General features: G+C 41.1%; 1 protein-coding gene across 2 annotated transcripts in view; it reads left to right on the forward strand.

Annotated features, from left to right (window-relative positions):
- The window catches only part of GMDS (GDP-mannose 4,6-dehydratase), a 629,590-nt gene that overhangs the window by 543,980 nt on the left and 58,703 nt on the right, over positions 1-26,907 (forward strand). The window contains exon 11 of one of the 2 annotated variants that reach the window (XM_043590960.1): positions 1,608-1,956. The exons of the other annotated variant lie outside the window; for it this stretch is intronic. Within the exon in view, the coding sequence (XP_043446895.1) occupies positions 1,608-1,626 (19 nt within the window). The 3' untranslated portion in view covers positions 1,627-1,956. Of the gene's footprint in view, positions 1-1,607; positions 1,957-26,907 lie in introns of those variants that run through there. 2 annotated transcript variants of the gene reach the window in all.

Genomic DNA, 26,907 nt, shown 5'->3' on the forward strand with positions numbered 1-26,907 from the left:
AATAGGAAGAGCTGGTAATGGGGATATTACAGACTGACTCTAGAGTAGATCCCTTTGGCATCCATCTGGTGTGTTGTGGGTACACTGCTGTGCACTGCTCATGTGAGAAACCTTATTGTTGTCTTTGAAATCTTGGAGGGAGTGCACCAATAGCATCACATATGCAAAAGGCATGCTAGGTTGTTTCTAACTAAGAAAAGTACACCTGCCAAACAGAGGCATTTTCAGTTTTGAACTGCTAATAAGAAATGCCCTGGTGGCAGCTACCATCTTTCTTTTCCCTACTCTGAGACTGTATGTGTTGAGCAAAGTATTATACGGCATAAGAGACGCTCAGCTGTTCTTTTGGCTTTGTGCATTGCATGTGTTCCTCTGCTACTTCATCTCCAAAACTTTTTGAATAAAAAAGTGATAAGTATAGATCAGTAAATAGCTACAATGACTGGTACTTTAACTGTGGAGCCAGAGTCTACCAGAAACCTAATGGCGTGTTATCTCCCCCTCACTTAAACCTCCAGTGTTTTCCTGTTTTTTTTTTAAATGAAGACTAAAATTTAAATATATGATTGTGTAAGAAAGGTAATAGTCATTTAGAACAATATTTTTTTTTAATTCTGAAATAAGCATTGGACTCACAGAGAAGATTTTCCTATTAAGGCTTGCATTATATTCCTCTTTGTGCAGCCATTTTGGTAAAAAATACAGTCAGATGCAATGGAATAAGCTTCAGACCTACTTTCTAAAACAAGTATATAAAATATAATTTTTTTAATATTGTGTTTCCCAACGGAGGAGACGTGGGTCTGATTGAGTATGGCTCTCTTGCTAAAAATTGTGGATCAATGGATCAGAAAAGAGGGAGAATGTGGATCCAAAAAGTTCTTTTTTGAAGCCTTTGTTTTGCGTGCTGCCAGGTTGAGATGAGAGAGAAGCCATTTTCACAGTTTGGCACATCTGTAAAATGTAGTGTGAAGGTTGGGGGGAGGGAAGTCCATGGATCTAAAGCCTATTTTTTCTATTGGTGATATGAAATATTCTCTTCATGAATCAGCACCTCCCACTTGCCCTAAAGGTGGGATGGCTGTTGATACCAATGCATTGTCTCCTCTTTCAGCTGGTGAGGGAGGGTAGTGGGAGGCAGTGCAGCCTAAGGGAGTAGACGCTGAACAAACAATGCCCACACATCCGATCCTAGTGTGGGCGGGTGGTGGGTGCCCAGGAGCGGCAAAGGCTCGCACCCAGTCATCACATATGGTGCTGAGCAACCACCAACTGATCCAAAAAGGAACTGAAAAGATAAAACGCTAGAGTCCATTCATAAAACCAGGACATTTCTTATCCCATAAGGACAGTGGTAGGTAAGAGAGTAGTTTTAATCATGGTTTTCTTTAATGTATTTATGAAAAGGGTGGCGCTTAATCTCCTGTCACTTGGGTTTGTCTGGAAAAATATAAAACAAAATTCAGTTTCTTGTCCATTTAGAGCATCTACTATGGGCATATTTCTTCTAATTTATCAGTTTCACATTTGTGACTCGGTTCTGCATAGTCTTAATACTGTTTCATCACTTTGGGATAAGCATGGATGTAAGGACCATTGCCTTCCAGCTTTCTGCAACAGAAATAACTTCACACATCTGCATCATTGTCCCCATATGTTGATGTACATTTGTCAGTCATTTTGATTCACATCACTCTGTCCTCAACCCTCCCCAGCTGAATATTTATATTGTTTCACTACCCACCAATCTTGAAATCCAAACTAAACAACCCATTGCTTCCTAGAAATACTCTCCTCTCCTTTTCTGCATTTTCATGATGTTGCTCTTTTTTTAAAATAATTCAACCTCTTTTCTTTCCTCCTTCCTCCATCTTTATAAATTTTCCAGGTAGCTAAACTTCATTTCTGATTCCTTTATATTTTGTGGTCTGCATCACAGACTTAAAAGTAAAGCATGTATTTGTTTTTAAACATGAGGGGATAAGTCATTATTTCTTTTGGAACTTCTATCTGTGTAGGTGACATTTTGTGCCTCAACTCCCACTATAGACAATAGGTTAGAAATGTGTTTTTGCAGTTATTGTTTTTTATGGAAACCATTGACAATGATATTAGTTTATTTTATTTTTTTTTTTTTTTATTTTATTTTTGGGACAGAGAGAGACAGAGCATGAACGGGGGAGGGGCAGAGAGAGAGGGAGACACAGAATCGGAAACAGGCTCCAGGCTCTGAGCCATCAGCCCAGAGCCCGACGCGGGGCTCGAACTCACGGACCGCGAGATCGTGACCTGGCTGAAGTCGGATGCTTAACCGACTGCGCCACCCAGGCGCCCCTATATTAGTTTATTCATCCAAAGGAAACACCAAGGAAAAACACTCTGGTTAGATAATTAGGAGTTGAGATAGAATGCAGCTTCAGAAGTTTATGTTTAGCTATCTACAACTTTAACATCATCTCAGTGTCCTTGTCTTCTAAATGAAGGGTGATTATGTTAACCTACACAGAGGTACTAGAAGGCTAAGTTAATGTTTGTGAAACATGTTGACATTTTATGACCAAAGATACCATCTTAGTATAAATTGATGTGGTTATTATCAAAGAAAACCTCTCTAATGAGGAATCTGAATTAATTTGGCTGAATTAGTCGACCTCCTCTGTATCTGCTGTGAAGCCCCAAACCTCTGAATTCTTGAAATTTTCTCTCTTGATCCTGGAGTCTGTTTCTAGGTGTTGGAGAGGATTAGAGAATAGGTCATGGTCACAGAATTGTAAACAGAGGAAATGTGTCAGGTATTTGTAAACACTGAGATGAAGGACTGAACCAGGTTTGCAAGACAACTTCTTCAGGTGACTATCCAGCACAGCCACCCAACAGATGCTTGCTGGATACCACATTATGTTAGCCCTGAATGCTCATGATGGCATTTATCATACCATATTAACAGTCCCTCTACCCAGCTCAACCCATGTGGCCAACAGGAACTTCAGTCCACACTGCACAGAATCTGACTGGCTTTTAAATGAGTCTCTTTACCAAGTTGATGAATATATCTGCTGTATCCTCAGGCATAATGTGGCTTTTCAGGAACATGGACATATACAAATGCTCTTTCCTGTCTGATGGAAGGTGGGAATATAAAGTAGAGTATTTAGAAACAAAGTCAATTTGACAGGCATGGTGGAGGTAAACAGCCTGACTTCTGCAGGAATAGTGTTGACAAGCAGAGACTCTTGGGAAGCTTCCAGGTACATCATGGGCTCAGACTTCAGGGATTTAGGCAATATAAAAACAGTTTTTTAAGATCCAAAGTCATTTACATTAAGTGAGTTTATATCGGTTGGAGTTTTATGTTATTGTTTTATATACATATGTAATTTTTATTGACTATTACCAGAAACAATTCTGCAGTTAAGCCACAGGCTATTGCTAGAGACGCAAACTCTTCATTCTTGGGTGCTCTGCCCTAGTTGAGCTAGACAGATTTACAACTAAAGTCCATTTTCATTGAGAGAAGGGACATTTTCCCTCCACCCCCAAATTTCAAGTTCTGGTTTTGAAACGTAACTCTCAGTCCCAACTTTAAATCCTAGTTAGAGCATAATTTCTTGACAAATTCCTCTTTTCCCTTTTTTTCTCTGACATAAGCAGTGTCTCAAAACCATGTAAGGGCAGCTCAGAGAATCAAGTTCTTGCCTTAGGAAGCAAGATTCAAGGTCTTGGCCCACAATACTTGTTCATTTCTGTCTGCTGTTGTGAAAATCAGCAAAAAACATCAGGTGCTTCTTCCGGGCCCTGTGGGGTGAGGGGGAGTAACAGGCAGAAAATCACTTTGCTTGGCATTGGCCTTTTACGCCATTTTGAATCTGTGACCAATCTCTGCTGTCTTGCATCTCTGATTTCTCCAGCACAGAACTTCATTGTTATTTCTTCCAGGTGCCTGGGGAGCATTAATTTCTCCATCATCATTTCAGATGGGGAAACTGGGACACCAAAAGGCTGAGTGACTTGCCTAAGGTCATACTGTATGGTAGTGGCCCAGCCGGTTTCCAGGCTATGGTTCCCCATTAAGCCTTACCCCCCTTTTCTCCAGGGTCATATGTTCTAGGTCACCTGAAAACTTTGCCTTCTACCCCTTGGCCATCAGGGACACCTGCTCTTGGTCTGTTCCAGCCAAGGTCCTCTCAGCTCTGGCACCAGAAGGGGTGGCTGGCACTGTGATTCTGTGAAGGTCTTCCCTGGCCTTTTCTCAGTGCAGCTTTTCTTTGTTGCAGTGAGTGGGTTTGCACCTACTTAATGGTCTGAAACTATAAACCCAGCAGGCAGAGTCCGGTGATATGTTCAGAGGACGTAAACCTGTCCTGTCTACCTGAAGAATTGAAGCACTGTGAACCATTCACAGGCCATCAGAGAGCATTATTCATTTGGCTGCTCTCCCCCAGTGGTTCTGAAGAATTGTCTACAAGTGGGAGGGGCAATGGCCCAGCTGGAGTGCATCACCATATTACCTGACAATGGCTCTTTGTCCTTTTAGTGTGTGACTGGCTCACATTTTACTTACCATGTAAAAAAGTTTTTTTGAGGAGTGCTTCTGGTTTAGGTTTAAAAGAAAAATCAAAGCCACCGAGATACAGCATAATAAGATGTGACCCTAGTGGCTTTTTGCTCTTCCCCTGGGGCTCAAGGGAATGTTAGCAAGGCCCAAAAGCCCACCTGGCAGTCACTATTTTTTCTTTAATGTGCCCTTAGAATTCTTAGAGTAGACTACTAGATTTTAATTTAAAAGGAATATTTTAATAATTTTAATAATTTTTAAAGGAATATACCAAAGGATTTATAATAGCCATAGTTTAGGAGGAAACCAAACCTGTTTTTGCCAATATCTAAACCATTTTATGGACCACTTATCTGATGCAATGGGACTTTCTCCCCAACACCTTCTTCATATCTAAACTGTATTGTTATTATCATACTTCATTGCACAGCTACTTCTTTATCCCTGAGCAGTTCAGATTTGGACCCACCCCATGTGGCATGTTTGTTCTTGTCACTGTCACTGTACCGACAATGCCCCCAGAGGGGTTCCGACTGTAAGCCCACTCCTCAGGCCCCCCTTCCCCCTTCCTCCACCTTTCTGCTTCTCTGAACATGCCCCACAGATTGCTGGGAATGCAAAAGAGTGACATTTCCAGCATCTACAGAGTTATAGCCTTCTAGTTATTTCCTCCTTACCTGTGAGATATATAAGGATGCCATGTTTTGTTTCACACACTTTCTGTGAATGGCAAACAAATGTCTCACTCTTTATGGCCCTTGAGGCCTTAGGAAGGTGTGGATGGGTACCTTTCCCACTTGGCACTTCTGGTTATTTCCTCTCTCTGCCATTAAAATTGGGTGAACAGTGTATTTGTTTATTCTTATTTCATTTATTTACACCTTATTCCATAAAATGTTTAAGAAAATATAATTACCTCTGTCACAAGTAAGGGCATAGGCTATTTTGTGAAATCTTTAGTGTAGTAACAGAGTTCATATTCAAAATGATTTTCCTCCCATAACACATGTTTTAAATAATATTAGGGCCCAGCCCTGCCCAACAAACACCTATCTTCCTAATAACGTATTGAAAACACTAATAAAAATATTTTAGCTGTACTTAATTACCATATATAACATTGTTTTTCTATGGAAGCACTCGTTCTGAATTCCAAATCTAGGTGCTAATGACATGGGTCTTTCGGGAAGAGTGGGGTGGATGGGTAGGGAAGGATGGATGCCCAACAGATGTTCCTCTAGTCAGAGTTGTGTGTGGTCACTCTGAGGGCTGCCCTGGGAGACACAGAGGGCACTTCGGTCCAGTACCTCCCTCCTGGACAAGATAACGGTGCTCTGGAACAGAGCCCTTAAGAAAGTTGTCCTCTCTTTACTTCTCTGAACTTCGTGGCTATTCAGTCTATCTTTAAAGTCTCTTCTCCTCCTTCTGTGAGACCCAGAAGTATTTTTCAGCAATAGATAGATGAATGGAAAGATAGGTATTTTGAAAAATCACAATCTTTTTGGCCCACGTTTTGACCCCCAAAACCTTATAAGTTGGTTTTGCTTTCTTGAAGTCACATAAAAGTATGGTTAACAGAGACGTGGTTCTGGTGGGCACAATGGAGATGTAATTTTAATTCCTTCTATTCCCAACCAATAATAATATTGAAATTTTGGGTAAACAACATTGGAGAAGTACTGAAACTTGAGATTCATTTAACTGCTAAAATACTACTCTGCTATCCACAAACCACCAGTTATAAATGTTTCCATGCCCAGTTCAGCTGACAGCAAGAGAATTTGGAAAGTTAGAAGCTAGGACCTAGTAAGAGATGCCAAACACTTCTTTGCCTTCCCTATAATATTGTCATGAGTGTTTTCCTTTAAAATAATCTCCTTAGGGCTTAGAGATCTGTTGGACAGCATAATATTCAATCATAAAAGTTAATTGTGTAGGATACTTCAAATTGACATAAGGCACCAAAGCCTTTAAAAGCTGCATTCATTCAGACTTGTTTGAGATAAAATGTTGAATAAGAAAAGTAGTATTGAAAATGGACAAACAGTATGATCGCTACCATATAAGAACAGTAAGAAAAAGTTAGAAGGAAATAAACATTTAGCCACATTCTTCAGACTTCTCTTGTGTTCAGGCCTCTTTCCAGCACAAATGTTAACAGTGACTGTGTTTTGATGATAGACCTTTAAGGGGTCTTTCCCTCTAATGTACTGTATTTTCTAAATATTTGCTGATGAACATATATTACCTTAAAATGGAAAGTAAAAAATGTCAGTCACAGATCCCAGAGATGTTCTCATCAGTTAACATAAAGAAAAGCATGAGGAAAAAGACAAGTATTTTTCATAGGGCCTCAGGTTAGAACAAGTGAACAGGAAAACCTGTATGTTTCCCTGGGCTTCACCCTTTTCTTCATGGCCTCCTACATCTAGCAAACCTTTGAGCCCGCTTCCTGAAGGGCCCTTGAGTGTATCACCCCCTCCAGTGCAGCCAGCTTCACCTCCTGCTTTCATCCCTTCCCTGGCCCTTCCTCAGAGTTATCAGTGCAAAACTGCCACAATCTTCTTTTGAAAGTGAAGATCTGACCTTGTTCCTCCCAGCCTCAGGCCTTCCAGATGCACCCCTTTGCTTACAATGGCCTCCCTGCCTCACTGCCTGCCCTTCTGTTACTGTCTGGCTCCAGCCCTGGGGTGACTGGGGATGCCACCTCCCAGGATCTGACATCCCTTCCCTCTGCCCACCCCATTCCCAAACGCTCCTTCAGCTAACTCTCCTCCTCCCTCAGGTCTCAAGCTCACCAGTAGTTCTTCTGGGAAGCTCCCTCAACTTCCCAACACTGAGCAAAGTGTTCCCTCTGCCATTCTTCTGTAATGCCTGCACTTCTCAGAAGGTGTTACCTACCACTCTACACAGCCCACGGCCTCTTGCCCAGGATTTCAAAGTTCAGAAAGCTCTGGAAAAATCAAATGTTTCTCATAACCCACGTGGCAGCACAATCTGGCCTGAATGGACAAAGGACTATTTACAGTCCGTCTTTATACCATTTAGTGTGAATATTCATAATTTCACACCTCTTTTGCTAAAGAGATTTTAATTTTGCTGAAGAAATCTGAATGCGTTTGATTATGGGGTGCTTCTCAGGCATTGCCAGGAGTGTTAAGAAAGATGGGATTAGGGTAACTGTATTCGTTATACAATTTCTGACAGTAAAAAAGGGGCACTGGCCAGATGCAACCTCAGGACAGGTATAAATAGGGTGGCCCAGACAGACCAGGGCAACGTTCACCTGTGTGTGCTACATCTGTCATGTTGTCTTTCTGGAAGCCAAACTATCTCAATTCCACAATGCTCCCCAAAGCTTTCGCATAAGGAATTGCACACCTGTGTCCTAATTGCTGGTTTCTGCATCTCTTTCCGCCACAGTATTTTAAGCTCTGTAAGTATAGGGAAGGTGTTTTGTTCCATTTGTATACCCAGTGCCTTGCCAGACACATACACCCAGGCATCCCCATTGTCCTGCATTTTAACCATGAGTTTTATCATTAAATGTTTTAATACCAAAGCCATTTAATAATCCAGTTTCAGGGGCACATTGGTAGTTCAGTAGGTTAAGTGTCCAACTTCAGCTCAGGTCATGATCTCACGGTTTGTGAGTTCAAGCCCTGTTTTTGGCCTTTGTGCTGACAGCTCAGAGCCTGGAGCCTGCTTCAGATTCTGTGTCCCTCTCTCTGCCTCTCCTCTGCTCACAATCTGTCTCTCTCTCTCTTAAAAATAAATAAACATTTTTTTAATTCTGTTTCAAAGATACTTTTTAGGTTGAACAAATGTGTATCAACCCCTCTCAAATGACAGAAGAATGGTTTTCATAGACAGATAGCCCTAATATTAGTTCACAAAGCATGCGGGCAGGGCTATGTTTTATTTATTCACTTTGTTTGTTTATTTCTCTTCTCATACATGGAAATAATAATAAGCACAATAGTTCTAGAGTAGTATTTACTGGGCACATATTATAAAGTAGTCACTATGCAGAGCACACCTTGTGCATTTTTCATTGAGTCTTTTCAGTAACATTATGAGGCAGATATTTTTATCTTCCCCATCCATCTATCCAGGCCCTCTTCCTCTCTGGGGTGTTCCTTTAATTTCCTGAGTTTCTTTCTGGCAGTCTCCCTGCCTCATCCTCTTCCTTCAGCAAACCATCTCGACCTTCCTTCTTCATAAGCACATTCTTGCCTGTTACCTGTAGTGGTTCCCAATTGCCTATCTCATGGAGCCTGCGCTAGTCTGCCCAGCCTTCACATTTCCCTGTTGGTCCACATATCCTCTTTACCAGGCAGGGTGGTCCCCTCACCCCTACAAATGCCCCCTCCTGGAATTTTCTGTGCCTTTGCTCAGGCTCACCCTACCCACTGTAATGTTCATTTTCCTTTTGATGGAGAAGCACAGAATTTAATCCTTGTAGACAACCTTGTATTGTTGGCTGATTATATCATTAGTGTTTATCTTGTCCCCTTAGCAAAAACATTAACTTGTTAGAGTCGAGAACCATGTCTTGTCTTGCTATTGTATCTTCACAGTGCCTGTCACTGTGACTGACAGATGATAGGTAATTAATACTGTGAGTGATGGGCCTTAGAAAGTCAGGGTGCACCAACATTCAGAAACACATCTCTCACGTGGGAGAACCATGTTTTTAAACTCATTTTTACAAGAAGCGTATATCAAAAGTGAAAGAAAAGGAGAACAGAAATGTTCAAGGCCTAAACCTGGATCTAAACATCAAATTATGGAAGAGACAGACACAACTGAACAGTACCACAAATGGGGAAAAAAATAAAAAAGCCTTGGCATTGTAGCTTCTGTCACTCGTTGTGAACCAGGGGAGGGTTATGAGATGCTCAAAACCACAGTTCTGTCTTGGGCCTCTTGAATGGCAGTGTGACGCCCAGGAGGATCTTCAGTGTCTCCTTTTCTTCTCCCTCCTGGGGCAGAGTGTGGCCACAGAGGTGCCGACAGACACACCCAGGGAGACTGGCTGGCTTGCTGTGCACTGACTTACCAGGTGTGGTAAAGAGGGTTGTATGTCTTTATACAAAATAGCAATAAATGAATTTCTACCCAGTACAGAGAAAGCCATATGCAAAAGCAATCTTTAAGAAAATTGTGAATGAAAGTTCCTAAATACTTGAGCTACAGACTCCTTTTTGGTATGACAAGACATGTTCAGATATGTTGCATTATCAGTTTGGAATGGAACTGGAGATAAGAAAGGTGAACTCAGGTAGCAACTGCCTGCCTTAACACTATTTACAAACTATCAGTTAAAATGTCTGCTCTCCCTGAGGAAAAGAGAGGGAGGGAGAAGCAGAAGGGAGAGTGGGAGGTAAGAGAGAGGGGGAGGGAGGGGAAAGGAGAGGGAGAACGAGAGGGAGAGGGAGGGAAGCAGGACACTGTACTTGCTCACAGTTTCCCCCTCCATGCCCTGCATGTCTACCAGCTCTGTTGTTCAAGAGCAGCTATCACAGAAAGAATCCACGACACATGCACTCTCCTTGTTGTGCTGAGGAAAGATTCCATCTTTCTCAGCCAAAATGCACCGCTGCAGCTATAACTTGGGGCATGCGCTATGTTCATCACTTCAACCTGTCTTTGCACATTTGGGCTCCTGTCCAACTGCGTTAGGAAATCCTCCGAGGATAGTGATGTCAAAAACCAGCAGTCATAAGTCAACACAGTTGATCTTTTCTCAGTGAGGACCAGGGTGGTGTTGTCACAGAGAAGAAATTATCTTTCATAGAGAAGTGATTTCCCTCAGGGTCACTAGCAGGGCAGTGAGGCTGTGTGGTTATCTGCAACACCACGTTCTTGAGCTCTAAGACCCTGAGTGCTTATGGCTTAAAGGCATCAGCCTGGAAACCTGCAGAAACTTACCCCTGGAAGCTTTTAAAGGCTGTCACTCCCCACTCCACAGGCTGACGCCACCGTGACTGACAGTGCTGTTAATAACACCTTGGCTAGGGGACCGGGAGAGGGAACAGAGAATGACAAAGAACGAATGCACAGGTGTTTGTCTTCATTGTGGCTTCTCTCAGAGGCATTTTTGTTCCTCCCTAAGGAGCAAGATTCAGTACATCTAGTGTTACCCTTTCTAGTGCTCCTTAGGACTGGCCCACCGCCCACATATAATTATAAAACATAACAAGGATCAGTGTTGTTAAGAAAGGGGTCAGTACATTAACCTCTTAAGTGGGCAAAGGGTATTTTTAATCAAGCTTTTGGGGAAAGAATGGAAAGTATATAATGTTTTAGTCCTGGTTCTGCTACCGTGTGTTTTTCTAGCTTTGCTGTGCCTCAGTGTCCTCACCTGTCCAACCAAGGAGCCAGACCAGGAGTTTCTACTGCCCTAAATGTCTTTAATTCTATTAAAGAATCTCTATCAGTGCCTGGATTAACGTATACCTTTACAAAAAGTCAAACCCAGGCTACTCTTGTTAAAACAGGACATTAAGTCAGGCATTGCTGAGAAAACAGCTCTTGTGTTACCTTTCTTCAGTGTCTATCTGGTCTTAAAGGGGAGATTCCAATTTCAAGTTCAGTAATACCCCAGAGAGCTATGTGTCATTTTAAAAGAATCTCTCACACCCCCATCTCAAAAATCTTGGACATCTGACATTTCATAACATCAGGTCTCCCTATAAACAGCAAACTCCTACATTTGTGAACCTGCTTTTAGCCACTTTGGAAAAACCCTTTCTCTTTGAATCAGAACATGTTTTACTCAAATAAAATTATTTGTCTTATCCATCATAGGTAAGTAAAACTAATTCATTTTAAGGCATTACTTTAAGCTTATAGAAATGGAAGAAATATTTATAGAGGTGTGAAAAGGAAGAAACTCATTTATAAGTATTTATATAGATGTACATATAATTTAAAATTAATAAGACTTCTGCCCCACTGACCTTAGACTTAATGGCCTAATGTAAGAAAATGGAATGGAATAAATTATCTTATTTTTAATTCTGTTTCACAAAGACCATAAGAGAAAATAAGATTAATTTCTTATAAATTTGAATATATATTCTTTAAATTGTACAGGCGTATCTTTATGCTCAAAAATTGCCTTAATTAAGGGAAGAAGTTACTCTGTCGATGAAGGAAAGACTGTCAAAGTAGACGTGGGTTTTAGACCTGAAAACCCATCAGGAGGGAGTAATCAGGTAGGGAAGGAGTACTTTCTAGAGAAATCAGAATCAAAAGACAGGACTTCCATCATTTTTATTTCATTTGCCATGGGAAAACAATACCTGAAACATTCACAATGAAAGAAGGGTTACCTGTGTTTTTGAATGATAAATACAATTTCTGTGAAGAATTAAGGTCACTTAGTTCATTATAATCCAAAGCTTAACAAATATAGTTCATCCTTTTGGACAGAATAATGTACTCCACTATAATGGATGGAAGGAGGGAGGGAAAATGGAGTTAACAAAGAAATGAACTGTAAATATGTGAAGGAGCATCTCTAGTCATTGCACAATTGATCACCTAAAGCTTCCTAAACCTAAACATCACTATTCACCCTCCCCCGACTGCCCTCCTTTTAAAGGGCCACAGCCAATTTCTCTGGCATTGTCACCAGAGCGTCGGCCCAGGATCCTATACTTTGCTATTCTGATTTATGAATAGGATAAGTTACGGCTCCTGCTGCTGTTTGTCAGTTATCTTTTAAAATACAGTAATAGTCTCAGATTTCAAGACCGAGGCTGGGGTGGATTTTTGCATCTAGGGCATATATGCACCTGGAGTCCAGTGATGGACAGTGACTCCTGCAGGACGCGACCCACAGGTGGAGAGGAGTGGCCTTGGCGAGTTTTGTGCTAGCGCCTCCATCTGTTGTATAGAACATGCATCAGACAAAAGCGCTCACTTCTGCAAAACACACAAAAAACAGATACCATTCTCCTATAATGTTGCTATGTTTCTTCTCAAATCAACATCTCTGATGTCCGGTCTTTTTTTTTTTTTAACGTTTATTTATTTTTGAGACAGAGAGAGACAGAGCATGAACGGGGGAGGGTCAGAGAGAGAGGGAGACACAGAATCTGAAACAGGCTCCAGGTTCTGAGCAGTCAGCACAGAGCCCGACGCGGGGCTCGAACTCAGGGACCGCGAGATCGTGATCTGAGTGGAAGTCGGACGCCCAACCACTGAGCCACCCAGGCGCCCCTGATGTCCGGTCTTTAAGTCACCATATTTGAGCCACCAATAAGAATTTAAAATGTGATATAGAATCCTTCCTATGCAGCTTCAGACTGTATTCAGAGTACTAGGAGCCAAAAGACTATAAACAGGCTTTTTTTTCCTACCCCTGCTCCCAGGAAGAAACTAATAATTAGAGTTTATGAAATGTACTCCAGGCTCTCCCCTCCCCTCCTGCTTTAAGAAGTAGGGAGCCCCATTTGATCTGTACATCAAATTTTTTGTTTTTAATTTTCTTCTGATAACTTTTGTGACTGTATGAAAATGAAATGAGAGAATTACTGATGTTTTTCCAGAAATAGTAATTAAATTCAGATATAAAAATAAAAACTTACCAAGAGTAGGGGTGCCTGGTTGACTCACTCAGTTAAGCATCTGACTCTATTTCAGCTCAGGTCATGATCTCACAGTTTTGCGAGTTTGAGCCCACACCAGGCTCTGTGCAGATGGTGCAGATCCTTCGTGGGATTCTCCTCTCTTTCTCTATCTCTCTCTCTCTCTCTCTCTCTCTCTCTCTCTCTGTTCTGCCCCTGCTCATGCTGTATCTGTCTCAAAATAAATAAATAAACAAAAAAGAACTTTCCAAGAGTAGTTGCAAATAAAAGTGAGAAGTTTCCTTAAATGATTAAAAAAAATTCTCATACTCAGATAAATTAGTAGGAGCATGAGGATTTTTCCTTAAAGAAGTATTTCTTTGCCTGCATTTCTAAGCAATTTAAAATTTCTGCCACACTGTTAAATACAAAGTACAGTTGACCCTTGAACAACCTGAATTTGAAGTGCGTGTGTCACTTACCTGCAGATATTTTTTTATAAATACTATACAATGCTATAAATGTATTTTCTCTTTCTTATGACTTTCTTAACTATTTTTTCTCTAGCTTACTTTATTGTAAGAATACAGTATATAGGGGCGCCTGGGTGGCGCAGTCGGTTAAGCGTCCGACTTCAGCCAGGTCACGATCTCGCGGTCCGGGAGTTCGAGCCCCGCGTCGGGCTCTGGGCTGATGGCTCGGAGCCTGGAGCCTGTTTCCAATTCTGTGTCTCCCTCTCTCACTGCCCCTCCCCCATTCATGCTCTGTCTCTCTCTGTCCCAAAAATAAATAAACGTTGAAAAAAAAAATTTTTTTAAATAAAAAGAATACAGTATATAATTCTTATGACATATAAAATATACGTTAATCGACTGTATGTACTATTGGTAAGGCTCCCAGTCAACAGTAGGCTATTAGTAGTTAACTTTGGGGGGGGGGAATGAAAAATTACATTTGTATTTTCTACTGAAGGAGGAGTTGACGCCCCTAACCTTGCATTTTCAAGGGTCAACTGTGTTTCAAATTAAACAGTTTTCTACTGAGAGTCTTTGAATAGATGGATAAAATAGACAATGGGGACAGTTTAACACATTTGGGGGCCTCCCTTGTAGAGAAGAATGTAAAAATAACTTTTAGAAGTTTTTTACACAGGTGGAGGACCATGTGAACTGTTCTGGGCCCCACCTGGGCCTCATTGCCTCAGGCCAGCCAGTTTCTGTGCACAGGGAAGGTGTATTTGCTCCTTAGCTGTACCAGGGAGGACAGGAGACATGGCGAATGCATAGTGTGCCATGGTCTGCGTGGGTCACAGGATAGTGGCTCCCAGAGATGTCCCCATCCTGTGCCTGTGCCACCTTACATGGCACATGCAGGTGTGATCAGGTTAAGGGTTGTGAGATGGAGAGATTATCCTGAATCACGAAGTCCTTATAAGAGGGAAGCAGGATGATCAGAGCAGAGAAGGAACTGTGATCACAGACGCAGGTCTCAGAGTGACGTGAGGAAGGAGCTGTAAGCCAAGGAATGCCAGTGGCCCCTGGGAGCCAGAGGAGGCAGGGGAACCAATCCTCCCCTGAAACCTCCAGAAGGAACCAGCCCTGCCAACACCCAGAACTGGAAGAGGATATTTTGTTTCAAGCCGCTACTCTGTGGGAATTTGTTAGGCAGCCCAAGGAAAGACATTGCACTTCCCTGACTGCAGCATTTCCTTTCTGCCTCCCCCCCCACCCCCCCACCCCCTGCTGCACATCTCCCAGGGTCCAGGCCTTTCTGAATGCCCCTCCAAGCTGCCCAGGGCCCAGGGCCCTCCTCAGCCCCTGACTCTGGCTTCTTTTTATTTTCCCAGCTCCCATTTTCTTTATTTCTCTTTCCATTCTCAAAATATAACCCCCCAGGCTTATTTTTCCAGCCTGATGTGCAATCTTCCTTTTCTCTCTTCTGTTTCTTCCTTACGGAAGAAACTGACTAGTCCCTTACTAGAAGAGCAGCACAGAATACCACACTTCTGTAACACTCAGGGCAACTTCTCTTAGTTAACACAGTGTGGATCTGTGCTTTTTAAATAATACATAGACATACACATAGAATAGATACAACCTATAGAGCACAGGGGGTTGATGGTTTTTGAGGGTCCTAACTATGAGGTACACATTAGTTTTACATGAAAATGGGGATTGAGAGTTTTTATCACTCCATTATCATAGGCTGTTATCAAGTATGTGCACAAATCCTAGTGTCACTGTCTACTCAGAATACTTTTGGAATTTCCATTTGGCCAGGTGACAAGAAAGCATTCACAATCCTAAGGAGTAATTTATCTGTTCCTTCCCAAGGAAATATGCACCCCTACCACAAAAAAAGGAAACCAGGCCTCAGGCTGCCGCAGAGGTGGCACCTGCACCAGAACACTCCCCTGTGTCCCAGGTTGTACACACAGGAGACATGAGGCCTTGAAGGTGCCAGCACGCTGCCCTTCTCAGTGCTAGGTGCTGTGGTGCTCAATCTTCTCCAGTTCAACCCCACTTTGTCGACCTAACTTGAAGCAGCAGTCCTGAGTCAGCTCATCTCCCCACCATCTCATTTCCACAGTCAGGAGATGGGTGATTCCATGTATTTTTTCTAATAAGCAAAATCCCCACAGATAAAAGAGGCCATCACAAAATACTCAACTCTTTCTGGACACAGAAGACTCTTCCTGATACAGATGCATGTGTGTATTTACCACACAGGTGGAGGGCAGTTCAGGGAAATTGAGTTTGCACGTAAAAGATCTCAGTCCTGACTTCATAGGTGTTGCCCACCCATCCCAGGCCTCATCTCCAGTAATATTTCACATGTATATCATCTATAAATACTGCAGTGTGTGTATATGTGCATATATACACAAAGCTAAAGTATACATTAACCAAGATAAGCTGTGTCTGCCAGGGCTTTAATCTCCCCAGGAGGCTGTTATTACTGGAGTCAGGCCCTGGAGCACCAGCTGAGGAGAGGAAACTAGATTCTAGTGTGCCGGGCTGGGAGGAGGATCTCTTTGTCTCCCCTTTTCTTTTTAGAACACATGAATAAATAGCACTCACATGTGGCCACAGATGATGTAATATGTATGACTTGTCCCTAAAGATGTCTTTCTTGTCAGTATGTTACTTTTTGGAGATACTTTACACTTGATAATCTCCAAGTAATACTGGATTACTATGGAACAAGGGAGAAGAAGGCGCTCTTCTAGCATTTTCTCCATTCAATTTGAATAATCAAAGATGGAAGTAGAGGAGCCTGAGTGGTTCAGTCAGTTAAAAGTCCAACTCTTGATTTCGGCTTCGGTCATGATCTTACAGTTCCTGAGATCAAGCGCAGACAGCACAAAGCTTGCTTGGGATTCTCTGTCTACACACACATACACAATCTCTCTCTCTCTCTCTCTCTCTCTCTCTCTCTCTCTCTCTCTCTCTCTTTCTCTCTCTTTCTCAAAGTAAATAAGCATTTAAAAAAATCAGAAGTGAATGAAAATGTTCAAAGGAAAAAGTTTTCTCTCATGAGTTTCATTGCTTCCATTTTACTTGGCATCTAGTCTAACTTTTGTGTATGCTCTAAACCAGTGGTTGTTTTTGAACTTGAGTGACCATCAGAATCACCCATGTTAAAACTCAGAATCCTGGGCTTCATCCCCAGAGCTTGTGAGGCATTAGGTCTGGCAGGGTGCTCCAGAATCTGTTCTTCCAACATGGTCTGAGGCAATGCTGGTGTTGGTCTGGGGACTACACTTTGGGAACCACTGATTTAGAACATGAGGTCACAGAGCTCCATGGTTTTTGCATTGTTCTCTGTTTATAAATATCTTAGGTATTTTATTTTATTACTAGTTCAGTCTCCATGACTGATAAGGTCATGACTGACACAACAGGTCCATTTCCAATGGATTCCCTACTCCCACTGAAAGGGCCATGAGGGGTGCCTGGGTGGTTCAGTCCATTAAGTATCCAGCTTAAGCTCAGGTCATGATCTCATGGTTTGTGAGCTCCAGCCCTGCATCAGGCCCTGTGCTCTCAATGCAGAGCCTGCTTCAGATCCTCTCTCTCTCTCTCTCCTCTCTCTCAAAAATAAACACTTTTTAAAAAGGAATTTGAAAGAAGAAAGAAAGAAAGAAAGAAAGAAAGAAAGAAAGAAAGAAAGAAAGAAAGAAAGAAAAGGCTGTGAATGTGCCACCCCTGGGTCTTATGGGCAAGGTGGCAGAAGTAATGATGGTAGAACTTGACTGATACTTGCCATCAAAGCACAGTTATGCTCTTTAGAGATGCTAATTAAACCTCACGAGGAATATGTAGGAATCACAGACACTGTAAATATGCTGACTTGTGGCTGGTAGGCTTACACAGCAAAACAGCTGTTATAGTCTTGAATAGCACCTATGTTGCTGGGTACCTACTGTGTGGCAGACATACTACTATGCACGCTTTGTGTACTAGCTTGTTTCATTCTCCCTGCAGCCCAACCAGCTAATTGTCATTGTTTCTGTTCTCCAAAAGTGGATACTTAAAAGGACCATTTTTACACAAGGGTCACAGATCTTGTAAGAGGCCAAGCCACAGGTCAAACACTTGTTCTTTTACCACATGACCTTAAAGAACATTAAATCCAAGTTTTTTTATAGTAACCACTATCCTTCCCACCATTCACATTCTTTTACTTTATTGGAGATAAACCCATTCTGTAGTAGAGGGCAGTGAATTCACTTCAAAATGCCTGGGCTTTTGTCTTGCTTCTTCCACTACTGGCTATATAAGTTAGACCAAGTCACCTTTTTAACCCCTCTGAGCCTCACTTCCCTTATCTGTAAAATGAGGATAATAATGCCTTCCCTGCATTCCACCTTACCTTGTCTTGAAAAGCCATAGAAGTATTGTTGGGGGAGCACCTGGGTGGCACAACTGGTTAAGTGTCTGCCTCTCAATCACAGCTCAGGTCATGATCTTGCAGTCGGTGAGTTCAAGCCCCGAACTAGGCTCTGCACTGATGGCCTGGAGCCTGCTTGGGATTCTGTCTCTCCTTCTCTAGGCCCCTCTCTCACTTGTGCTCTCACTCTCTCAAAAAAAAAAAAAAGAGAGAAGTATTGTTTAGGAAGCTGTTGGTAACCTGACAAAGTGCTGAACAAATGTATGCATAGTTATTAAACCTTCTGTTGTTCTTAAAGAAAGATTTGGTGCATCAACTTGAGGAATAGTTACTTTAGCGAAAAAGAAACAAAGCAAATTCAAGTAGCCATCATTAGCAAAAAACTGAAGAAAATTCTTGGGAGGGGTTGGGGAAATGGTTCTTCAGCTGGTTTTATAAGGATTAGCAACTTGTATGACCCATTGCAGAGCAGCCAGTTGAACACTGGCCCTGGCCAGTATTGAAGGGATACAATGAGAGGTGTAGACCCCTCTCTTTGTGAAATGCTCTTGTGAAGACACAGATTACAGATGTGTAAAAGTAGGCCAAGCATGAGCTGTCACTTCCTCAGGGTTAAAAGGTCTCATTATATTTCACTGTGGTTATTTTCCTTTTTGCTTAAAACATTAGGAACTCTAGAGCACTGAACCAAGATCATGGAATATGATCATCCTTTTGCAAATGTGTCTGCTTCTGCCTTTCCTACTTTCCTGTTCTCCTTCCTTTTTCTCTGTGTGCAAAGATGTGTCTGCCTATAGCTTTATCATCTAAATTTATAATGTGGATTAAATCATGTCCTCTCATTTCCTCCTGCATTATTTTTTTTTTTTTGTCAAAGCTTCAACTCAAAAAAAAAGTGCATGATAGTTTTCAGTCAGGTTCAGCTTGCTCACAGACCCATGGGCTTCTCCTCAGCACTCTTTGTTCTCATGGTTGAGTCACTGGGTGCCAGCTATTGTATTTAAGCCAGAAGAGGTGCACATGGGACCCAAAGAGGAGGTGCCACAATCTGAGAGTGACAGGGCAGGTTCCCTAGCACAGGGACCTTACAGGGAGAAGCACACATCTACTGTTCATAAGCTTGGCAGTACTGTCAACAGCTACTTCCACATTCTACTTGTCACGGCCAAACGTGTCAATGTAGACTTCAAGGAAGGACTGACATATTAGACATTGTCTGCTACTTCATGGGAGAACTCTCTGTAATAGTATCTAGCATTTAGAAAATCTGTTTCCTGTATATCACTGTCACCCCTTACTCTTCTGAAATAGGAAACATAATTAAATCATTCATATTTAAAATATTGCAGGGGTGCCTGTGTGCCTCAGTTGAGTGTCCGACTCTAGCTCAGGTCATGATCCCACAGTTTGTGAGTTCAAGCCCCACGTCGGGCTCTGTGTTGTCCAACACAGTCTCTTCAGCTCAGAGACTGAAGCCTGCTTCTGAATCTGTGTCTCCCTATCTCTCTGCTCCTCCCCTGTTCATGCTCTGTTTCTCTCTCTCTCAAAAATAAATAAACATTAAAAAAAATTTTAAATATTGCATTTCTAGGCCAGGATTGTAACAGTCTTTATATTAACATACCTGTGATTTCATATAAAATATTACTGATGTGAAGTCTCAAAGGGAGCTACATTCAGTTCTATTATTTCAAAGCCATTCATTGGTTCAGCATTTTTATTGAAGGCTCAGAAATCCATTTATTTCTAATGATAACTCACTGTGGAGATTTACAACCCTTATTAGAAATGAGGATTCTAAACAGCAGCATAGCTTTTCAGCATTCTCCACATTGCATATTATGTTGGTGATGACATGTAGATTAGTTGTCCTTGGATGTTTCATCGTAGGCTATAGTTGTCAGTCACAGTAAATGACCAACCTCTCACTTTTACCTTCAGGAAAGCTTGTTTGTTTGTCTTAATGTGTTCTTAGAAAGAGGAATGAATCTGTTCTGTGATTGTTTGTAACACCAGACAGGGACAGAAGGAACAAGGAAACAAAAGGAAGTTCTACCTGGAGCAAAATCTTCCTGGTGTAGCACTGTAAAGACATGTTCTCTAACCTAAGAGCTTTAGACAGTTAGACTCACTACACAGAGTTTGTCCTGAGTCTTTAGTGTACAACTATAGTGTGAGCATCTATAAAAGCAGCAGATATTTTTCATTTGAACAGATGTCTGGGTTTTTTTATTTTTTAAATGTTTTTATTTATTTTTGAGAGAAAGAAAGAGACAGAGCGTGAGTAAGGCAGGGGCAGAGAGAGTGGGAGACACAGAATCTGAAGCTGGCTCCAGGCTCTGAGCTGTCAGCACAGAGCCCAATGCAGGGCTTGAACTCTTGAACCATGAGATCATGACCTGAGCCAAAGTTGGACACTTAACCAACTGAGCTACCCAGGCACTCCAATAAATCAGTTGTTAAATTAAAATATACATGTGTTCTTGGAGTGCCTGGGTAGCTGCAACTTGGAGGTTACTGCATGGAATAATAGTATTTACTTGATAAAGTTGCTTTAAAGATTGAAATGAGATAATGTACATAAAACACATCATACTTAGGGGTATGTAGTATATGCTCAGTGAATGATGAAGAGGGAAACAAACTAGAAACCATGCCTGCTAGTGACAGACCTTTTGCATTTTTATTGATTTTTTTTTTTCTGCAGTGGGGAAAAGTCATCCAAAGTCAACTCTTGTCAAGTTGATGACTATGTCAAGTGATAGCAAAAATTAAGCATGGGAGATATCCACTTCCAACCAAAGATGGAGTGACAGGGACCAGATCTACCCTCCAGTCCAGAATAAGACAAAACACACATGACAAAATATACAAGACAATGCTTTTCAGTTCTCTGGATATCAGACGGCAGAGGACAGTCATCCCTGACAAATGGGAAAAAAATGAGCCCTTGAGAGAATTTCCAAGATCCAGCCTGGGGACAAGAGTTAGCCAGAGCCCAGTGGATTCTCTAAGTTGAGAGGACAGAGATGGGAGTTCAGGGAGGCCAAGCTAGCAAGAGTCTGTAGGACAGAGTACCAAAGAGGAGAGAATTGCACAGATTACTCCAGAGTGTGAGGGGGGTTCCCCTAGAGTATTTAGGAAAGTACTGATCAGCACACACATATGAGGAAACTAAGTCTGGGGAAGAACCACCTGAATGAATTACAGGGATCAGTACCAAGCATTCACACAAGGCTGGGAACATTGCCTGTTCCCACCAGCCAGGTTGGAAAAGTTCAAAATCCACAAGCATTAATTGGAGCACTTAGAAGGGTCTTGCCCCTGTAGTGGGGATTTATTAGCCCTAGATTGGGCACTGCTCCAGACCTACCTAACAAATTTTAGAAGGAAGACCCAAAATGACCACATTCTTTTCAAGTAAGTTAACTGTGTCCCAGAACAAAGTTCAAGATAATTTACAAGAACAAAAATATCTACCACCCACAAGGTAAATTTCACAATGTATATGGCATCCAATCAAAAATTACCAAGTTTGCAAAGAAGCAGGAAAATATGTCCCATATTGAAGAGAAAAAGAATCTATCAAAACCAACCTAGAACTGATATAGATGTTTAAATTAGTGGCAGGGACATAAAACAATTTTTAGGACCCTAGTCATTTTGTTTTAAAAAACTAGGCAGGGGGCTATTGGGTGGCTCAGTCGGTTAAGTGTCCAGCTCTTTGTTTCAGCTCAGGTCATGAGCCCAAGCTTATGGGATCAACTGCACTGACTGTGGAGCCTGCTTGAGATTCTTTCTCTCTCTCCCTCTCCTTCTCTCCCCACCTTGTGTGCTCTCTCTCTCTCTCTCTCTCTCTCTCTCTGAAATAAAAAATTAAATTAAATCAAATTAAATTAAAAAATGAAAAGTTAGGCATATGGAAGAAATAAAGAAGACTCCCAAATTGAACTTGGAGAGATGAAATCTATGTTGTCTGACATGAAACTTATATTGGATGAAATTAATGGTATATTAGACATTGCAAAAGAAAAGATTGGTGACCTTAAAGACATAACAATTAAAAACTATACAAAATGAAACACAGAAAAAAAGAATTTCCAGAAGATGAGCAGAGTATCAATTCCAGAGGACAGCTTCAGGTGCCCTAATGTGCATGTAATTGGAGTCCCTGAAAAGAAGGGAAAACAGAAGAGCTATCTGAAGAAATAACTAAGATTTTTCCAAATTTCATGAAAACTATAAACAAAGAGATCCAAGAAGCTCAACCAACCCCAAGCACAAGGAACAGGGAGAAACAGGCACTGAGGTGCCTCAGAATCAAATTGCACAAAACCAGTGACAAAGAGAAAATGTTAAAGAACACGTGACACACATAGGAACAAAGAGAAGGATGGCAGCTCTTCATTGTATGTTAATTATGAACCTTAAAGCTGTTAAAACAAATTAAAAATACTGTAACTGTACCATATGAAACTGGTTTTCTAAGTGACTTGTAGACTCACTGTTAAGGAAATTCCCAAAGGGACACTCCAGAAATATTTTGAAGTCCAAGATAATTTCTTTAGAAGAAACAATGCACAGTTCATTTGTATACGTAAATGTGAAACAGTTTCATTTTGTTTAACAAAAGCAATCTGATTACTTGGTCATGTTTTATATATTAATACTATATATTTCAATCTGCTTTCTGTGCTATTGAAAGCCAATTTGAATATTTATTTAAGATTAGGCCAGGTGGGGTCCACCTGACTTAAAGAAATTATGGCTCTTTTTGAACTTTATTATAATTTTTTCAAAAGGCATTTAGGAAGTCCCTATTTGCATGACACTATAGTATATAAATCTATGTTCCAGGAGCTAACGATGTAAGACAGCCTTCAAATCAGTCTTGTAGGCAATGGAAAGGCAACTTAGACAAAAAGTCTGGGAATATTAAATCGTTTGGTGACACAAAAGAAAAAGGAAGATTTCTGCCTCAGTGAGTGATGGAATCTACACTGAAGTTACAGGTTTACCTGCCCAGGGTTCCCAGGAACATGTTTACTCCTAATATCCAGTATCTATATAAGAAGATACAAATGTATCTGATTCAAAGATGTGGGTGTAGTTTGTTAAATTATACCTCTATTCAGTTCTACACTAGTTGTGACTCAGGGGGAGTGTCCCTAGATTGCTACATTGCTAGATGACATTAGTCATGAGACATTTCATTCAGAAAATAAAAAGTTACTTTATAATAGCTAGTGAAAGCTTTTAAGTACTCATTGCAAAGTAGTTTTAAAGGCCTGCACTTAAGGTAATTTTATAGGCTCTCTTGGCTAGTGTTTGCAGTCTTGGGTGTGGGGAAGTCAAACGAAGAGAAAGAGGGAAGTGGTAGATGAATCCTCCCATGATTGTATTGAACCCAGAAGAAATATGGGATCCTACACAAGCCATTTCTGCTATATCTCTTAAGTGGTTAAATATATGGATGGATGGATGGATGGATGGATGGATGGATATAAAATTATTGATATATAGATATAGACATATAGAACTGATGATAGATTGGGTAGATAGATAGATAATAAATAAGACTGAATGCTTGTCTGCCTATGTAATGGGCTACTAGTGCTGGTGATGGTACAGAAGTTATAGTTTCAGAGCATCATTTTTCAATGCAACCTTCATAATTAAGACCATTATATAAGAAAGTGATCTTTTACAACAATGACCATGTAAATACACATTTTCTAACATTGGTTTTTGGGTGATCTCCAGCGCAAATGACATGAATTTAAAGTCTTATCATTTATTTCTCTTCCAAAATGTATGTGTATATATGAAAAGCTGACTTTTTTTTCCCAATAAACTCATGTTCCTTTATGGATACCAAATTTGGGGAAAGCACTACCCCCAAACTCTACTTATACCGCAAAAAAGTTAATTTGATACCTTTATAGAATCTCTGCTTTATTTGATACCTATGTCCCTAACAATGACTATTAAGCCATATCTTAAAAATAAACTAAACTGTGCACAGAAGTATAAAGTCCTCAGATAAATTCTTCCATTTTGGATAGTACTTAAGATAGAGACCTTATAAGAGTTATGGTAGATCTGTGACTCGGCAACTAAAGATGTGCATGAATACTGTAGACGGGTTTTAGGAAATAATCACAGAGAGGATTTAAAGTGGAAACACACATAATTTTAGAAGGTAGGGGGGACTAGAATTGCTTGATTGCCATAGGAAGATATAAGTGGGAGAAAGAACTTTGGAGTCGGGCTTGGTTTCCATTCAGCATGCCCCGCCTGTGTGACCTTAGCAAGCTACTGGATTTCTAAAAGCCTTTTTTTCCATCTGTATAGTGGGGATAAGACCCACCTTTCAAAGTCTCTGAGACTAGTAGAAACGATACACCTGACATGTAATAGGTATTCAAAAAACATAGTGGTTATTTTTGCTGATTCCCAAAAACTCAGAGTCAACTGTGACTCTCGTCTTTCTCTTATCCCCATATCTTATCTATCCACCAGCAAACTGCACTCTCCTTTGGAAATACATATCTGGAACCCAGCCACATTTCACCACCTCCTTAAACTAAGCCACCACATTCTCTGCCATGAATTCTTCCATAGCAGCCCCTCACCTTCCATTCTTGTCCCGGCTACAGCCCGTTCACATGACAACAACAAAGTGACACTTTTAAAAATGAAGTGACATAATGTTACTTCTCCCAACAAACCCTCTCTCTGTGGTGTTCTGTCCCTCAAAATAAAGTTTTAAATAAAACCTACCAGGCTCTCTATGATCTGCCCCTCCCCCCACTCACCTCTCTTCAACCTCAGTGACCCTTCACCCCAGGGTACACAGACCTGCTCTTCCTTCAGAAAGCTGGAAAGCACAGATGGCTCCCTCACTCCTTCTGTCTCTGTATAAATGTCGCTCTATCAGAGGAGCCTCTGTAAAATAGCAGCTGCCATCACAGCCTACCTTCTACCTTCTCAAATCTCTCCTCCCATTAGAATGTAAACCCTGTGAGGCTGAGACCCTCCTTATTGTGCTTACTTCTGTGCCTCAGACAGTACATGGAACATAGCTGTTCGATGACTACCTATTGGATGGATGAGTTAATTTTGGCCCCTACATACCATTGAGGGAGAGGCCTGGAATGCAATAGAAAGAGTTCTGGGCTGAAATTCAGAACACCTGGGGCCTGAATTCAGGTCCTGACCTTGATACTCACCACCTGTCTGGCCTTGGACAATATCTAGACCTAGAAAGAACACAGGCCTTGTTCTTCACCCCAGTAAAAATGGAAGCCTGGGCCACTTGCAGCTCTGAGCACCGGTTACCTGTGAAGTGTGGGCGAGACTGTGTATAATGTACACTGCACAGCTGTTCCCATCCTTTCTTCTCCCTGTTGGGAATGCATGGGAGTTTTATCTTTGTGTTATGGGAGAAATTATGTCTCTGAGGCAGTTAGTAAACACTGGAGAGGTTACTGCTGTAGGGAAGGGCTTTGCAAATAGCTCTTCCTTTCTCATCTTGGAAAGTATCACATTTGTGATTTTGCCTAAAGCTGGGGTGGACTAAAACTCCATAATGTTCCAATTCTACCTGTGATTCTAAACATTTGTATCTTCCTTAACTTAAAGTGAATATTATTTGAGATAGAGGAAAATGAAGTTTTACAATATTTCAACAGATGGCGCTGCTGGTAGCTATTATCTGACTAAAAAAAATACATTTCAGGTTTACTAACTTAAATAATCTCATTTTGTTAAAAATTTTATTGCATCCTGGGATGATACATTAATCTGGTTAGTCTTTTATCTTGCCAATACTTCAGAAAATGAGTGATTTTAACCAGTTTGTACAGTGAAGCCAGCCCTGACACATGGAACAGTTCAATCCCCACAGTTGCCTACATTAATATATCATGCACTTTTACCCAGTGGTGTCACAGAAAATATGACAAAATGCTTTACTTGGAGGAAAAAAGATCATTTGCACATAAGTACAGTCCATTTTGGCTTATGACATAAATGCAAACCAATCAAGGAGATCTATTTAGGTATTTTAAGTAGATACAAAACAATGACCCATACAAAGAAGATACTGTGATTTCTTAGTGGGCATAGAGAAAGATGCATGAATACTAGAGCCCAAGGAGAAAATGTTTTGTACAGAATGATAGTCAACATGTTAGAGATGTCATTTACACTCATTCATCAGCTTCTTCCACCCCTGACCAGTGTTTCCATCTGGTCTTCAAGCAAGATCATTCTAATTACACAGCCATGCACTTGCTTCTGGGTGTGGTTTCCCTGATTGCATACTTCAGCACAGATTACAAATATTTGGCAGGATTCCTCTTTCTGTGGGAACCAGACAAGTCATAACACCAACTGAACGCTCTACGCTGTTGTGCAGGAAAGAACCGCATCATCTCAGGTTTCAGAGTGCAGAGTATGAGAAACTCGCTTCAGTTATACTCTCCTCTTACAGCCATATGCCTCAGCCGGGAAAGGGCTGGTAATTAGAGTTATAGGCTCCTATTCTACTCCCACCTCCAAACAAGAGCCAGCCCAGAAGTCCCCAACATAGAGTGACATTTGTCTCATCGAATGTTTTTTTTCCCTCTGTTTATGTCATGATTACCGAGAATGGGAAGGGGAATTTAAGATTCGGGCATGTGCCAAAAGAAGGTTTCAATATGTGGTGTTTAAGAACTTACTGCTAAGATTAAGGAGGTTGTCACAAATTGTTAGCTTTTAAAAACTGAACAGCATTATTAATGAGTAAAGCCAAGAAATGTTGAGTGAAACAGCCATAATTTTTCCTTCAACTCGAGCCTAAAATTTCCACTTCTGTGCCCCTCTGGTTCCTTT

Source organism: Prionailurus bengalensis, chromosome B2 (genome assembly GCF_016509475.1).
Source record: "Prionailurus bengalensis isolate Pbe53 chromosome B2, Fcat_Pben_1.1_paternal_pri, whole genome shotgun sequence".
NCBI classification, from domain to species: domain Eukaryota; kingdom Metazoa; phylum Chordata; class Mammalia; order Carnivora; family Felidae; genus Prionailurus; species Prionailurus bengalensis.